The 17,716-nt window shown below is 39.9% G+C and overlaps 3 protein-coding genes across 7 annotated transcripts in view; 1 reads left to right on the forward strand and 2 right to left on the reverse strand.

Moving 5' to 3' along the window:
• The window catches only part of LOC146477284 (uncharacterized), a 77,697-nt gene extending 63,756 nt beyond the window's left edge, over positions 1 to 13,941 (reverse strand). The window contains exon 1 of one of the 2 annotated variants that reach the window (XM_085113764.1): positions 13,924 to 13,941. The gene's annotated coding sequence lies outside the window, so the exon portion shown is untranslated. The remainder of the gene's footprint in view (positions 1 to 13,923) is intronic. The other variant, XM_085113762.1, reaches the window with a different exon arrangement.
• Positions 5,867 to 15,847, reverse strand: LOC146477288 (epidermal retinol dehydrogenase 2-like). The gene is made up of 6 exons (XM_085113760.1): positions 15,715 to 15,847; positions 15,125 to 15,462; positions 10,283 to 10,554; positions 8,763 to 9,007; positions 6,958 to 7,089; positions 5,867 to 6,330 (listed from the first exon to the last, which is right to left on the reverse strand). The coding sequence occupies exons 2-6, from the start codon at positions 15,384 to 15,386 to the stop codon at positions 6,228 to 6,230; spliced, it is 1,014 nt and encodes a 337-aa protein (XP_084969886.1). The 5' UTR covers positions 15,387 to 15,462; positions 15,715 to 15,847; the 3' UTR covers positions 5,867 to 6,227.
• A 78-nt stretch (positions 15,848 to 15,925) lies between these two features.
• The window catches only part of LOC146477289 (intermembrane lipid transfer protein VPS13D-like), an 81,418-nt gene continuing 79,627 nt past the window's right edge, over positions 15,926 to 17,716 (forward strand). For all 4 annotated transcript variants that reach the window (XR_014865429.1, XR_014865428.1, XM_085113758.1 and 1 more), the window contains exon 1: positions 15,926 to 16,206. Coding sequence is in view for 2 of the 4 variants with exons in the window: in XM_085113758.1 (XP_084969884.1) it covers positions 16,116 to 16,206 (91 nt within the window). In the remaining 2 variants the exon portion in view is untranslated. The remainder of the gene's footprint in view (positions 16,207 to 17,716) is intronic.

A 17,716-nucleotide genomic window follows, 5' to 3' on the forward strand; every position in this document is an offset into this window, starting at 1 on the left:
CTTGTGACACATTTATCGGGTCACATTGCCAGTTCACAAATTTCCTTGGCCCGTTCCTCGAAAGTCCCGGTAACTTACCGGGCCCGATAAGTGTCCTTGATGATAAATGTTTCTTAACAAAAGTCAATTTTTGTTAGCTTTGAATACTAAATTTTAAAATCTTTTAATTCTATGAAAGCATTGGCCAAGTACTATGTCTGTAATCACTATGTAATCGGCGAAAACACATTTATCAATTATTCCACGAGCGCGCGTTGGATATGAGATGATAGATAGCCAACGAGGCGCGTAGCGCCGATTTGGCTATAATCATCTCATATTCAAAAAGCGCGAGTGGAATAATTGTTTTATTAAAAACAATCAAAAAGTATTGCTAGATTTTGCTCATTTTGCTTTGCAAAACTTTGCAAAAAGAAAATTTAATTTACGCCATTTCTCGGGCATAGTATAATGGCTCATATACCATGGCCACTAAGCCAATCAAATCCCTGGAATTGCATTATACAATGATCCAGTTTTTAATAATTAAGAATATACTTATCGAGCCCGGTAAGTTACCGGGACTTTCGAGAACCGGGCCCTTGACTGATACGGTAACGATGTTCTGATTTGAGGTCCTATTAGCCACGGAAATGTAGATTTAATTTACTTCACTAAGACTTGCAATTGAAACGTTAATTTTGAAATGGAACGAAGCGCTGAAATATGCTTCTGTTTTCAGCGAGGAAACAATTATAGAGATATCTTAATCACCGGAGAAAGATGATGCACGTGGCGATACAATGTAAGTGTTGTCTTATACTATTCCTCTTTTCATAATCGATCTAAACAGTATTTTGGGAGATACTGAATAAACAAATAACGCTTTGTGATTGGATTTATCTGTCCGTAGCTTTATATGCTTAGACGGCCGAGTGGCTTAGTAAATTAAGTGGCGTAGTAGATTAAATGACGTTGATGTGCAGACCTGGAGCAGACTGGTGGCGTAGAGGCAAAGACAAGTGCCATACTATCTGCAAGGGGCATTAAGGAAATGGCTAGACCAAGGTATAACAGGAGACGGTTTTGAGAAGGTAGCTGATAATGAGGCAATTACATGGTGCTCCCCTGTAGTAGTACAATTATTACCCAAGGTCGCTGGGACACCACCAGACAAGTTGGAATCGCAACATGATTAGGGCAAGTGTTGATTACGCGTCCCAAACAGCACATGGAGCGTAGTCGAATTTCACAGGCACCATTGCTGGAAGATTGTACCCGCAAGTTCCATGATTGTATTATTTGGACCAAGTTAGACCACCGACAGGGACAACATCAATTAGTGTTTTACCCAGCATCAAGATCAGTTGCTCCATTCAGCACTCCATTGGGCAACTTTAGACCCAAAAGGCTGGTATTTGCTTCTCAAGACCTGTTTGATGAAACAAGGAATAGAATATTTGGTGACATTCCTCGATGTCTCAACCAAACAGACGACCGGTACATTCTGATTGAGGCGAGTAATTGGGAAGGGCACAATAAAACATTGGCGTCAGTACTTCAGAGAGCTCAAGATTATGGCATTACATTTAATAAACCCAAGTGTGAATTTGGCCAGACACAAATTACTTTTTACGGCCACTGATTTGGCGAAGGTCTCCAGCCCACACAAAAGAAGGTACAGGACATTCAGGAATGTACAATCCCGGAGTCCAAAGCTAAAGTAAGAAGTTTCCTTGGCGTGACTGATTATCTTTCCAAATTCATACCCCGATATGGTTCACCCACGAAACTATTGAGGGAACTAACATGCAGAGAAGCTAAGTTCTGCTGGGGATTAGAAGAAGATAATGCATTCAAGTAACTGGGCATGAAAGGTAGCATCTCCAGTAAGGACACAGTGAGATTCGTCAACCCCAAGTTACCTATCTTAATGAGAGTAGAAGCTAGCTACTGTAATGAAGGGTTATTAGCCGGTCTTTTCCACCAAGGGTTAGCAGCGGGTGCATTTTATTACCCGTACGCTGACCGATACCGAAAAGAGTTACAGTCAGACAGAGAAGGACGCGTTATGCCTAAAATGGGCCAAAGATCGATTTAGTCTGTACCTCCTCGGGGCATCACGATTCACCATTGTTACGGCGCACAAACCCCTTTTACCACAGTTCAAGAAAGCTACGGCAAAGCTTCCACAGCAAATCGATAAGTGGGTTATGGACATATGCATGCAGAATGTGGATTTTGAAATGAAATATGAGCCCGAGAAAGGTGAAGCAGATCCTCTAGATTTCTTGTCCAGACACCCACAACCTATCATGGGAAACAATGACACTGAGAACGTTTTGAAAGCAACTATTCTGGCTGATCATGCAGTTGGGCATGTATTGGATAGGATGAAGGAAGAGACAGCTAGATGGAACTTTGCAGAAATTGAGCCAGACCATTAGAAGAGGAGATTGCGAAAGCTGTAAGGGGGATGTTGACTTGGCACCATTCTATCCTCTGAAAGAAGAGCTCTATGAGGCACAAGGCCTTATATTCCGTATGGAGAGGATTGTCCTACCAACAAGCTTATAGTAGAAAGTTACACGGCTCACCAGCTGGGACACGTGGGGACAACAAAGACAAAACAAATACTTCGTGCAAAGCATTGGTTTCCCGGTATGAACATTATGATTGACCAAACAATAGGACACTGTTTTGATTGTCAAGCTGCAACCGAAGACCACAGGAAGGAACCTGTCAAACCGTCCGTTACTCTCGAAGGACCAAGTAAAAAGGAACAAGGAACAAGCCTCGGTTGCTTTTGGAGTAAGAAGGGGAAGAAGCAAACAGGACGAACAGATCGATGAAAAGAATAGGCAGTACAAGGAGAAGATGAAACGTGAAGGCGCAAATGCCAAGGAACACAACTTCATTTTAGGAGATTATGTCCTGCTAAGACAGAGGAAGTGGAACAAATGGTCAACTCCGTATGAACTTTTCTTCTATACCGAGACCAAGATCAGTGGCTTTACCATTAATGCGAGACGTATTACAGATGGCCGAACGATTTGCCGAGACTCAAGTCAGTTTAAATTAGCTAATGCCATTATGCACCAGGGGATTGGAGAAATGAAACTTTCGGCTTACTGAACGTTGCAAAACGAACGAAAAATCAGCAATGGCATAAAAGGCCTGGTTATTCGCCAAAGAGGCGAGTGCATCGCGCGCGTGTACCTTAGCTTTGACGGCTCGCTATGGTGTGAGTGCGCAACTTCGTCCCCATTGCACCGGAAGTGGAAATGCGGCGTAAAATCGTGGGCGCGTAACGCACCCACACAGTAGCTAGGTGCACGCGTCAGCTGAATGAATCAAAATTTCTATCAAATGTACTGGAACTGCGGCGTAAAATCGAACCAACCTGAAATAAAACCTGCAGGAAACATTTATTTCTATTTCGAAATTTTGCGCGGCGACCTGTCTTGATTTATTGCGTGCATGCAACACTCAGTGTCAGCCACTTCAAATAGAAAAGTTTGGGTGACCGTTATCCAGCAGAATTTTCTGTAGGTGTAAAATGCGTTTTTTTAATATAGCATAAGATCTACTGGATACCTTTTTGTCATATTCTCAGTGTAACATCTCAGCAACAAAGCAGAGGAAATCCAGGGCTGTGCTGATAGGAAAGACCTCAAGCGATTCTATGACGCCCTAAAAGCCCTCCAGTTCCTCCCCACTCCTCAGTGCTGACGTGAAGAAGCTCATCACAGACCGAGCTAAGATCCTGGAGCGATGGGCTGAAACTTCAGAGCTGTTCTGAATCGCCCGTCCTCCATCAATGACGAAGCCATTCAACGCCTCCCACAGTTCCTCCCATCAATCAATGCCTTTTAGCTTCTAACTTTTAATATATGCTTAACCGTGGATTACCTGATTATCTGATTAAGCTAAGCGTACATCCACGTTAAATGAAGTATCGTGTGGTATCCCATCGTTGACGCACCACCCACCCACCATGGAGACTCAGAAGGCCATCAGTCAGCTGTCCAGCAGAAAGGCACCCGGCATCGATGCAATACCCGCAGAAGTATACACGTCAGGAGGCCCTATCCTCTCCCAGAAACTGGTAGACATCTTCCAATCCATGTGGGAGGAAGTTGTCATACCCCAGGACTTCAAGCATACTTCCATTGTACACCTTTACAAAAGGAAATGTAACCGCCAGTCCTGCGACAATCACCGGGGTATATCGCTGTTGTCCAAAGCTGGCAAGATCATCGTTAGAGTCCTCCTAAACCGCTTCATACAACACCTCGAACAGGGACATCTTCTTGAGAGTGAGTGTGGCTTCCGCGCTGGCGGAGGCACTGTGGACACGATCTTTGCAGCTACACAGATCCAGGAGAAGTGCCAAAAACAGAACAGGGACCTTTACACCACCTTTGTTGATCTTACAAAGGCTTTTGACACTGTCAGAAGGCAGAGGTTCTCTGGACGATAATGGCCAAGTTTGGATGTCCAGACAAGTTTACCACCATGCTACTCCAGTTCTACGATGACATGACGGCCTGCCATGACGATGAAGAAGCATCAGATGCCTTCCCAGTGACAAACGGAGTGAAACAGCGCTGCGCACTAGCACCAACACTCTTTAGGATCATGTTTTCTGCTATGCTCACTGATGCCTTCCGCGACGGCGAGGAAGGAACACTCATCAGGTACAGGACAGACGAGAAACTCTTCAATCAATGTCGACTGCTATCTGTAACGAGGGTGAAAGAGACAGTCATCAAAGATTTTCTTTTCGCCGATGACTGTGCTCTCAATGCGACCAGTGAGCAGGCAATGCAAGCTAGTAATGAGAGGCTCTCTGGGGCATGCGACAACTTCGGCCTCGCCATCAGTACCACGAAAACCGAAGCCATGTACCAAACCTGCCCAAGCAAGCCCTACAAGAAACCCAACATCTCGGTAAACGTAAAGTGGTCAATAATGTGGATAAATTCACTTACTTGGGAAGCACCCTGTACCGTCAAGTCAACATCGAAGAGGAAGTCACGGGCAGAATCGCCAAGGTCAGCAGCGCCTTTGGGAGACTTCCAAACAACCTCTGGGAACGCACGAGCATCAGCCTTAGCACCAAGCTCAAGGTCTACCAGCTCCTTTACGCCTGAGAATCTTGGATTGCCTACAGCAGACATGTCAGACGATTGATCCACTTCCACACAACCTGTCTCCGCAAGATGATGAAAATGAAAGAATCACCCACACAGAGGTCCTCTCCCGTGCCAACATGCCCAGCATACACACTCTCTAAGAGCAGGCACAGGCAAGATGGGATGGACATGTCCTGCACATGGAATGACCAGCGTATCACCAAGGTGCTCCTGTACGGCGAACTGGCAGAAGGAAAGCGTAAAGTTGGAAGACCCAAGCTCCGCTTCAAAGACAACCTCACGACCACACTAAAAAGCTTAGAAATTCCTGTCGAAGGCTGGGAAGATCTTGCCTTAAACCGATCATGACGGCGCAGCCTGATCAGTAGTGGAGCCTTTTCAGCTGAACAGCGTCGCAGAGCCACGGCTGAAAGCAAACGGGCCGCGTGGAAAGCGAGAGCTGATAGCTCCTCCACCCAGTCACCCAGCGGCCCAAAGTACACAATCTGCGGCAGACAGTTCCGAGCCTAGATTGAGCTAATCAACCACCTTCGTAGGCAGTATATAGTTTTTTTTTTTACCATGAAGAAGGCAGCATTGCCGAAACGTGGGTTTAAAATATCTTACTGCGTCTATCTTATAACATTTTGAATTCACCTTCATAAGCACCCAGCCAACTATTGAAGTTATGGTCATCATCGTTATCGATGGATGAATATCATCATATTTACAATTAAAATGAGATCCCATTTTCATCGAACCAAAGTTTACGCAGAACATTTATTTGTTTGTTTGTGCGGATTTTCCAAAGATCGCTGTTTAGTTTATCTCTATATTGCTTGTTATGAAATATCACAGTTTGCTTTTTCCATTAATTTTATTACTCCAGAATATATTTGAAGCCTGTTTGTAGACTGTGTCATTGGTTTAGCAGGCCACAAATATACCATCACACTTCTTCCATGATACAGAGTGTTGTCTATATTTCCTTCAACAAAGAAGGTATAAAGAAGATATAGTCATGTAGCTAATAAATTGAGGATATATTAGTTAATCTGTTTTTTCAAAGTGATTACAATATACAATGTGGTTTTTGACTTCTAGCACACATCATGGTTTGGGTGTATTTCCTTGTCGTCCAATAAAAGTGTTCATTGCGACATCTGCTCCAAGAAAACTCAACAGCAGGTCTGTGGCCTTTTCTGGTAGAATGCTTCAAAAGATAACAGACAAAGGCCTTTATTAGAATTGAAGTGTTGTTGTTATGATACAAACTTTACACTAAGGCTTTCAAAATGCACAAGTAAACATAATAATGGTAATTATAGTGTATTTAATGCTACACATATCACAGTCTCATGGTAGTTTACAATTCCTCTGTAGGGTGAGATTAGACGGCAGCATGTAAAGGCGCCACTGGCGACCACTATCAGTCCATATTTTGATCTCACCAACCCACCCACCCACACATGAATGTGAAAGACAGTTGAAATCAGAGATAGAGATAGACCACACAGGGGATTACGTCCCTGCTCTTTTCGAACAGTATGTGGGTCCTTTAACGTCCCACAGATTATAAGGAACAAGTGTTGTGAGAAGCGACCTACGGTTTATCATCCTTATCCGAGAAGACTAGAAAGTCTACCCGTTTGCAGAGGTCATAACAAAGGCAAGACTTTCTCCTCAGTTATTTTAAGACCCGAAGTGTTGGGCTGGCCAGGGTTTGAATCCGCGACCTTTCGCATAGTAGCCCGGTGCTCTTCCAACTGAACCAACCACTTGGCAAATGATTAACTTAAACCATAGCTACAAATTTACAAGGTTAAATTGCAGAACATACTGTTGCAAGGCTGCTGCCACGTATGCTCCCCTGGGCATTAAAAGAACAGTCTGGTTCTTTTCTATAGCATCAACAACTTTTGATGCTGCATACTCTGGTGAGAGGTAACTAAATCCCACAAGATGAGGAAACCTGAAAAGAGAAAAAAAAATCCAAGAAACTAAATGAAATTGAATTAAATGAAATTATAAACTTTATCAAGGACTGGCAGGCAAAAAAACACATCAGTTGTGCCTAAGGCCATGTTCACGCTATTTTTTAAATAATGGAAAGCTTTGTCTGTAGTATGAAAACTGGCGTTATTGATTAATACAAGCTAAGAATCTTGTTTACAGATACATGTAAGAAACTGATTTCAGAGTAATCTTGGTGCAGGGGTACTGCTGTGCCACTCCACTTTTGAAACTAGATCACTTTTGTACAGATCGGTCAGGTTTTCATGCTGTATCACCATATAGAGTGAAGAGATAACTGAACCGGGATTCTATGCAAAATTGTATCACCATGTGACCTGCTGATGACACTACAATGAGTCAAATTGCCTCATGCAATTTGAATCTACAACTTGCTGTGCATCACTCGTATCATGTCCCAAAAGTTTGAAACATGATTTCAAATCCTATGACAATCATAGGTATGGGCACTGTTGAGTGACAAGGGCTGTGAATAATTTTTGCATGATGGGAGTACTGCATACTGAAGCAGTTGAATACGTTAGTCATAATCTTATGAAAAGCTGTACTGCCTAAATCAGCCTTTAGAGGGATTATAAAGGTGGTTTGTTTGTATAGCTGACGGTGAGTTGGTTCACAGTCTGGGCAACTATACTTTACCCTCTAATAAGAAAGCTAGAGGCACTGTGCTCCCAAACGGACCAAAACTTTTTTATTTTGGCTGTTTATTTTTTTCAAAGGAAGGCAGCACGGCTGAGAGATCTGGGGCCAAAATGTTCTGTTCAAACCATTTGAACTGGTCAGAAAGGAAATTACTGTTCCATTTGCTCAAAATTTCCATTAATTTTTAGACTTTGCTGTCTTCTCGTGCCATCACGTCAGTTATTTTTATCTACCGATGAGATTGCAAGTTCGGAACGGATGGAAAAAAGGCTTTCCATTTGACATGGAAAGTTTCTGGAATAGACCTATTTCAATATATTAAAATTCTCGCTTGGCTACGAGGCTTTGGGGAATAAAAGAAAAGAAATTAATTATTCATCTCAGAACCTCAATGTTATTTCTGTTGTTTTATTCCCCTAAGCCTCGCAGCCAAATTGGTCTATTTCTGACCGAAAATTTTGGCTGAATGGAGAGTGTCCCTGGGTTCAAGTCTTTCTCTGTCCAACATCTTGGCCACACCTGTACACTGTAAATCAAGCCTTCTGGTCTGCTTCCCATCAGTTGGAATTTTAACCTATTATGTTTCATTTCATTACTTGTTTTCAATAATATATTATTTGAGTGGAGTGCCTGGAAACTAGCCTGGGTTAGCTAAGTACACAGAGTGCCATTAAAAAAAAAATGCATTTACAATGTTACATTTTTCTCTCTTCAAATAATACAATGTATTAATAGGAATTACCAACTTCTGAGTATTGTGCAGTTTTAGAAAAATCCATACCCACCCCAAGGAAGGTCATTGGAAATTCTTAGGGGGAGGGGGGTCTTAAAAGCCAAAATTTTAGATGCAAAGTAGGAAGCTAAACCAGAATTTCCAGGGGGGAAGGGGGGAGGGTGTGCAAAACAAAAATCCTTCCATGGTGGGAGTAAGGATATTTTCTGGAACTATACATTGTAACTATTACCCACCTAAATTTTACACCTTCAAACATTCCTGTGGTTATAAGTGAAGGGCATACTGTCGTGAATTGGACACCAGTCACTCCTGTACTGGACACTTCACGGCGCAACGACTCCATGAGGCCAAAGGCAGCAAACTTTGATGAGCAGTAGTCAACAGCACCCGCAAGACCAACACAACCAGCAATGGAAGCTAAGCTAACTACATGGCCATGATTGCATGCAAGCATGTTTGGAAGAAATTCTCTGATGATCTTAATAAAAGAAAAAAAAAATGAAATAAATCAATACAGCCAGTAAGCAATAATTAATAATAACAGCTTGTTAAGTAAAACTCAGGTCACAAGTTGTATCCACAGCAAAAAGAGATGACATGAACTCTCGCCTCTTTGAAATGTGAGTCTCTCATGGGATGTTTTCTAAGCAAACAACAGCTGTAAATTATGGCAAAAACTGTTAAATAACAGCTAATACAGTATATCACTTGAGCAGAATGCCATAATAAGGTAAGGACCTGGACACTACATGTAAGTATGATTTACCTGACAGGGACTGGTACTAGTTTATCGCACTACGTTGTTCTCCTTTTGTCTTAGACAAGAATGACTGTATATATTAAACGCATGTCTCTGTGAAATAACGAGAAGACAAAACAAGAACAATGTGGTGCAATAAAGTAGTACCAGACCCCTGTCCGATAAATCATATAATTTGGTGCTCAGGACTCAGTTGTTCAAAAGCTGATTAAAACTAATCTATGATTAAACATTAACCGAGTAGAAGTAGAATCCATTTGAAAATTAGCCATGTGGAAATTTTCGTGATGAGCCAATGACGTCACTTCCTGTAATTTGAGCCAAGCCGCCTTGTTAACTTCCGGAACAAGGCGAAGTAATGGCGGCCGTGAAATCTCGAATAAAAGGCTAAAAAAAAATACCTCCAATCGCCGTAAAGGATTGAAATTTGGTAACATGAGTAAGAAGGTCATACTCTACACGAAAATGGAAAAAGATGAAAATGAAATTTTCATCCCAGGGGCACTTCAAAAATGCTTTTGAAATCTAATTTTAACCTAATGGTAAAGAAATGTCCAAGTCAAAACTGGGAAACAAAATTATTTTGGAAGAATCTTTATTGATTCATTTAGTAATTAAACTTGAATCAGAGTTCGTGTTAATCCAGGATTAGCTTAATCGTGCTTTGAACAACTGGGGCCAGGTTCTTTTAGGAACATTCTGCTCCTATCACTATTAGTTGATCATTAAAATTCCAATCAGAACAATTCAAAAAAACATTCAACACTACAAGTCATGTAACCAGCTGAAAAACCACAACAACAACAAATACAAAACAAAAGTACAGACAGTCAGTCTATTCATGTCTATTCAATCTTCACAGACTCTTCATTTGACACTCCACTAAGAACATGTACTTGTGAGTCCTAACACGTAATCAAGATACTTGCTCCATACATGTACATCCATTACCAAGGACAACAAAAATATGCCTGATCACAGGCTAGGACCTACCCAGAAATGTGCAAGGGAGTTGACATCAAAAGTGGCTAAAATGTCTTCATCAGTGCAGTCCATAAATTTCTTTCCTGTAACAATGCCAGCATTGTTGACAAGAAGGGACACTTCACCGACTTCCTGCTTCACTTTCTTTGCCGTGTTGTAAATTTCATTCCTATCTCGCAAGTTGCATTTGAAAGGGTGCACCACACCACCGGCAGATTTTATTTCCTTTGCCACTGCTTCCAGTCCATCTGAATTTACATCCCATATCACCAGTTTACAACCTGTTGAGAACTTGTGAGTCATCATGGTTGTTAAATCTAAGGAGGCTTGTAAGGGTTCTTCATTGTAAGTTGTAGTGTTTGTGAAATGACGAAAGATTACATTTAAGATTGTATCTGATCCTGTACATGTGGACAAACTATAAACAGCTATGTAATAGAGTTGCTGGGCAATACTTTTAGGCTAGTCCTGATGTCATCATGGTTATCATGGGAATAGGTCAGCTCTGCAAAAAGGATTTCTAAATTTCAGTGTATGTCAAAAATTAAGTTGGTGACCTATCAATTTTTTTTGGTGTGTTGGAAAGCACCCTGCATTCTTTAACTTCTCTGACAATATGACACTTCCGGTATTCTGCGCAGATAACGTTTGATAGACATTTCGATTTATTCTTCTGACACATACATTCTAGTTATGGCGTGGGTGGGTCACATTTGTGCAGTCGCGGTTAAAAACCCTTTCGGGCCTCCTTTAATAAGTATATTGGAGCTTGAACATTTTTAGGCCATAACTATAATTTAGTATTGACATTACTGAGGAAAAAGATTCAACACCACCAAATCATTTGAGGGGCTGGGGACATAAAGGGCTTTTATCAAAGTTTAGGCTGATTTTTTGTATCTATCAAAAAATAGAACTAACATCCAGAAACCCTTTTCCTTTCCTTTCCCTTTCGGGCCTCCTTTAATAAGTAAATTGGAGCTTGAACATTTTTAGGCCATAACTATAATTTAGTATTGACATTACTGAGGAAAAAGATTCAACACCACCAAATCATTTGAGGGGCTGGGGACATAAAGGGCTTTTATCAAAGTTTAGGCTGATTTTTTGTATCTATCAAAAAATAGAACTAACATCCAGAAAAATGATGGCCCTGGATTTTTTCAATGACCTGTTGACTAGGCCATATGCCAGGAATGAGGGCAATAATTACTTGTAATCCACAGAAAATGGAAAAAAAAAATAAATGCATGCCAAATTTTCTATTTTGTTCCTACAGTATTTTCTTCAGTTGAATTTCCCTGGTTTTGGGAACATGGCCGGGTGAGAGTTCCTCAGAAGAACTTAGCTATGTTTCCCCTCAAAATACCGGCATATTTTTCATTAAAGCCAAAAACCAACCTAAAATTTGTCTTTTATGCCCCTAGCTCTTCATTTGAGCACAGATTTAAATTTGCCAAAATGAATTGACCATGACATACAGGTGTAGCCTGTATTTGACAATAGGCACACTCTTCTTGTTTTCCTTTTTAAGGCAACCAGCTGAGCTGCTGCAGTGATCCTACAATGCTAATAATGAGCCTTATAAAGGCAGGACCAAAATAATGTGCTTTAAATTTATTGTTAATTCCATCTGCATGATGGAACCTTGTTATGAAGAGGTTAAAATAGATGAACCTCCTGGTTCATTGCCTTCTTCTACTCTTAAGTGTTCCAGATTTTAAAATTATTTGTAACTGCTATAGCCTAAATGTCAACATGTACATAATTTTCCTCTCTGTTCTCAGACTCTACATTTCTTACAGTACAGTGAAAGCCAGTTTATACAGACACCAATGGGACATGCCAAAGTGTCCGTATTGTCCAATTTCTTAACTGTACATGTAACAATTTCAAACTAAAGAAACCTCGCGTTCATTTGTCATAGTATCGGAATAAAACTACTTTATTGTAGTTGAAACACTACAATGGAATCAAAGTTCTAACAGCACTGATCTGAACCTCTGAGGGGAGGCTGATGCTGATAGCGGCAAGCATAGCGCCTCAAAGAAGAAGAGGGATACAATAGAAAGGACTACAGTACAAGGGTCAAAAACCTGAAGAAAGGCAGTCTGGTCAAACATGTCACGCTATTTTGCTAACTGTTTTTTAGTAATAACATTGTATTAAACCATTAGGAATTTGTCAAAATTAGATCTGTGTACAATGTCTACAGTCTGTACTTAAGAAAGTCGGTGGGGACTAGAAACAAATGTTTGGTTTGTCACCACAGTCGATAACTTAAGGTAAAATGGCCACCATATATAAAGAGATTTAAGTGCTGACATCTCAAGCATTAGTCCTATGTTAGTCTTAGAGCAAATCACTCTGACAAAGAGCTAAAGCTCTGGCCCCAGTTGTTCAAAGGCCGGATAACTTTATCCAGTGGATAAGTCACCATCCGACAGTTTCAATCTGTGCAAAGATTTCAGTATTTTCTCTTGTACAAGCGAATATGCACACTCTAACCAGAGTTAAGTTTGGGAGTGTACAAAAACCTTGGACAACGTTTAACGTGAAGTATATTTTAGACCCTGTATAGCGCCTTATCCAGCGGATAAAGTTATCCGGCCTTTGAACAACTGGGACCTGATCAACAGCTTGTGCTTGAAACGTCAGCACTAGGATCTCTTTATGGTGGCCAATTTTTACCTTTAGTTATCAACTTTGTTGATAAACGAAACATTTTTTTCATTATTTAATTAATTGTCAAGTGACTGAGAAAGAGGATTTGCATTGGTTCTATCAAGTTTGGCTTTTTAGCATTGTGTTGTTCTAGAAATTAGTTGGTTTGTAGCCTGCATGCAGAGGTTTCTTATTTCCTTTGTTGCACTCAGAAAAGGGATGTCGCTAATTGTGTTCCAGTGTCATGCTGTTTGGGATTTAAATTTTGCATAAATTATGAAACATTATCCGTTAAACAGCTACATTGCGACCATCTACAGCATGTTGTTATATGTTCATCTTGAGCTGTTCCCTCAACAAATATTATATAGCAGGTTTAACACATGAGAATTGTTTGGAATTACTGTACAAGCGTAAAAACTCGTGGTTTTGACAAGAATAGATTGAATTAAGCACCCCGGAGAGTTATGATCGGTCGGTGAAGAAGAAACTGAATATTATCTAATGGAATTTGAATTCTGCCCTAAAAGCTTTACAACTGCAATCTTGGATAATTCCTGTGTCTAGTTTTTGCCAAAGTCTGGTTGTGTCGCTTCCGTAGTTTTCGAAGGCGCTTTTTACAGATGTGACAAGATTTTGTGCAACAAGATGTAGGATGCCCAGAAAACTGATTGTAAACATTAAATGCTTCACGACCTTGCGTGAACTGTCACCAAATTTTTCGATTGATGAAAAAAAAAAAAATAAATAAATAAACAATCACTACATACACACAGGCTATTTGGCTTGCATCCCACTCCTGTAGGATTTTCTTCATACTCATCTGTTAAAAACTCAGATTTGAAGACCTCCCCCTTGGAACTTCCAATGACCTTTTGTGGGGAGGGAGGTAGGGATTATTATTTAATGGAAATGGACATTAAAGTCTTATGTAAATTAAGGATTAAATACCACTGCAAAAACTGTGAATGATCAATCTTGTTCTATGTTGGATCAAACAGGATCATGATCAATCAAAATTAATAAAAATAGAAATGAAAGTCAAAAGGACCACTGCAAGGACTGATCAAACAACGAGGAAAGGCTTGAGTGTATTATATTTCGACTGGCCAATACCAGTCTTCATCAGGTTTTCTAGGAAAACTCACAAATTCACAGAATATAATTATATGTTGAGAATGATGTATTATTCTAGAAAGTGACACAGGCATACTCGGAAAAAAGAAATCTGAGTACTCCTATCAGGAGTCGAACCTAAGACCTTCCGATTACTAGTTCGGATGCTCTACCGCTGAGCTACAGGAGACTCGTGGGAGCTAAGGCCATTGGCTGAGTATGCCTGTGTCACTTTCTAGAATAATACTGTACATCATTCTCATTCATGATCACCAGGCTGGAAATATACCGTCACATTTATTTCATATAATTATATGTTGTAAAATAATAAACCTGATGAAGACTGGTATTGGCTGGTCAAAATATCATAGACTCAAGCCTTTTCACGTTGTTTGACCAGTCCTCGCAGTAGTCCTTTTGACTTTCATTTTCTATTTTTAAATTTGCATACCTCTTCAAACAACTTCAATGCAACATTTATTCAGTGGTTTGTAGTTTTGACCTTGTTAGCCAAATGCAATGAATCATTTATCACTTAGATTAGTTCACACGTATGTACGCGTCTATGTACTTTTTCATTTTAGGGCAAGGCAAGTTCTCGGTCTACAGTGTCTAGCCACCCCAATATACCAGTTTTGTTTAAATGTTATTTCCGGGATTTTTTCTAAAGAGAGATTAATTTATGTTGAAAAAGCAGCTGAGCTTTAAAAACACCTGCCGTTAGTTTCCTGTTTTCAGAACATGTTAATAAAACAAAGCCTAAAGGAATAAAGCGTCTTTTTTGGATATAAATATTGTCTTAGTTCGGAGAAAGGTGAATTTCATTTCTTACAGAAATTTTGAGGACAAGATATAGCTTGTTACAGCGTCTGTGTATTTAAAAAATACACGAATACGACATAATCAAACTTTTTAATTTATACATTGTAAAAAAGCCCCGCAGTGAAGACATACATTTAATAGGCTAAGTTTAAGAGCTCGTGCTGATCGGAAAAATTCGAAATCAAAATATCTTAAAACTTCGGGAAGAAACTAACTTAACTACAACTTAAACGCAGCAACAGTACTAACCTTTTTCTGCTAAACGAATAGATATTAACCGGCCAATTCCACTCGCTGCTCCTGTGACCAAGGCAAGCTCTCCTTGAAGGTTCTTTCTCCGTGGGGGCAAGATCCATTTTAGAAACGACTGGAAAATATGAAGCAGTGCGCGCAAAGAGACAGACGCTACTTCTAGCGTTAGTGAAATGATAAAACCTTTCCCCGTGAAATGAAGGAGGAGGATGACACCTTGAAAGGCCACCAAAGCGTAAAGGAGATAAACAAGCGACATGTTTGCCACAAATGCTAGCAAAAGCCGTCAACAATAACAGGCTGCTGAACGTATCACCTCAACGACTTCCGGTGGACTGGAGAGAGAAAATGAAATTGGTCAAATGACGAAAATCCAAATTTTTTAAGGTGTTAAGAAAATTTGTTTAAAGAAGTTATCTTTTCCGTCTATAGAAGTATGCTCAGTTTTGAGTGGTATTTTCAATCTTTAATCGGCTCGTAGACGTAGACGCACGCGTGGCGTGACTCCCCCATGTTTATAAGTGAGTTCTTCTGGCACATCAATCTGAATCAGTCTATGTTAACTTGCACTTCTACTTAGCTTTTACCTGTATGTGCCTTGGCTGATCTTTCAAAAGACAATTATTCCCACACAAGCCCATTCAAATTTTTATAAATGTTTTTTCTTCAACAACAAAGCGGGCAACAAAGTCATCTTTCATCCGCCATTTTGGATTCCTACCCATGAATCCTTGCATTGCTATCCGAGCCCGCGGTCACTGCCGTAGGATTGAATCATCTAAAAACGAAAGATGAAGTAATATTTGAAAAACCTCCTAAATTTTATGCCCCTTTTTCACAGAATGTGTATCGACAGATTCTAGAAAACGCAATGCCTTAGAATGGTGTTATAAAGCTCACAAATGAGTGACGACAACGTTGTTAAGCCACTTGTATTTCGACGATTATCCCGGCCGCCGGTTTAAATATTCATTGACAGACCAAAGTCATGTTGGAAAGTTTAGCTGCATGGGTTTTGAGGACTTATGTTGGAGAATACGTCGAAAACCTGAACACAGACCAACTTTCCATCGGATATGGTAAGGAAGACCATTGTTTTGGTACGCTTCGATCAAGAATACACTGTAGCTTCAGAACGTGACGTTACAATTCAACTGGTATCGATCGAAGTGCGAAATGCAAAACAAAACATATTTAAGGTTAAGTATCTACATTTTTTCGAGCTAAGCTAATATAGTACTTACAAACGGCTTAGCTTTTGTATCAAACGTTTGCGGTGCCATTATTTTTAGAGAAGACAGGAAACATTTGATGATATGTGCTGTAAGCTTACGTCTTATATATTTTATTATTTATAATTTGCGTGAACAGGGGTGTAAGAAAACTTGCACCTTCAAGTCGGTCCGGCCTGCTCTGGTATTTTGTTCTATATGTTATCATTTGACAGCTTCCAGTTTCTCTATAAGGGTGTATGAGCTACAGTTAGTAGAATTTTGTCATCGATCAGTGTCCTGCCCCAATATGGTGAAATAATCGTACACTTAATAATGTAGGCGAAATGATAGAAAAACACAAAAATCTTGGCACGGATACTTTATAATTGTATCTTGGCAGATGAATAATTTAAGCCTCATTTTTAGTTTATTTTGTTTTCAGGTATTAATCGTTTATGATCTATTTGTCATTATATATCTTTTTGGTATACAAATTACTTTAGTTGTATACATGCAGCTTTGAGAACAAGAATGCTGTTTTCAAGCAGTGCAATTTATTTGTATGAGAAAATAAAATAAAATGAGATGCAGATTCTAGACCTGAAGTGGCCATTTGCCAAAGTCATTGACTCAGTAAACAGTCACTAAAATATTAAAATTTTGGCTTAAATGTACAGTAGAACCACTCTAAACTTACTTAAACTCCCAAGGGAAGCAATAAATAGTTCGAGGTAGCAGAGCTTCAAGTTATCAGCTAGGTTTACTGTTGAGCTTGAGGTATCCTGTTAATGATTAATATAACATCATGGTTTTATTTTTCTTTCGGAATCACGAGGCACTTTTGTGCAATAAGTTTGTTTTATAAGAGCCTTTTAATAACATACCGTATTTATTCAATTAACCGCTCTCAGTATGGGTGCTTATTTGAGGGAGGGCGCTAAATATTTTCCCAATATTTTTAGCAAGCGAGGACGTTTTTGGAGAATAACAAAATAAGGGATAATATGGACAAGCCATAAACAAGTTCATTGATTTTTTCTAAAACCAATTTTGGAACCCAACTGATGCTCCTCTTACTTCACGCTGGGTTAGTACAGAAATGTTTTTTGTTGGGAGGGGGTGGGATGGGCATTTATTCAGTTTTGGGACTTTCAGGGTGGGTGCTTATTCGAGGTGGGCGGTTATAAACAAGAACATTATTTTAGTTTGGGAATGTGAGCGAAATTATAAGAGCACAAAATGTAGACTGAGATGTGATTAAGGACGTCAATCATGTCATCCAATAAAGATGAAAGAGTTTGACATGTCAATTAGCCATGTTTTGACATGTTGAGGTTTAACAACCAACATTTTTTAAATAGTGTCTGAGTTATTG

This window comes from Pavona decussata, unplaced genomic scaffold, assembly GCF_977016875.1.
Source record: "Pavona decussata unplaced genomic scaffold, jaPavDecu1.1 SCAFFOLD_71, whole genome shotgun sequence".
Classification (NCBI taxonomy): Eukaryota; Metazoa; Cnidaria; class Anthozoa; order Scleractinia; family Agariciidae; genus Pavona; species Pavona decussata.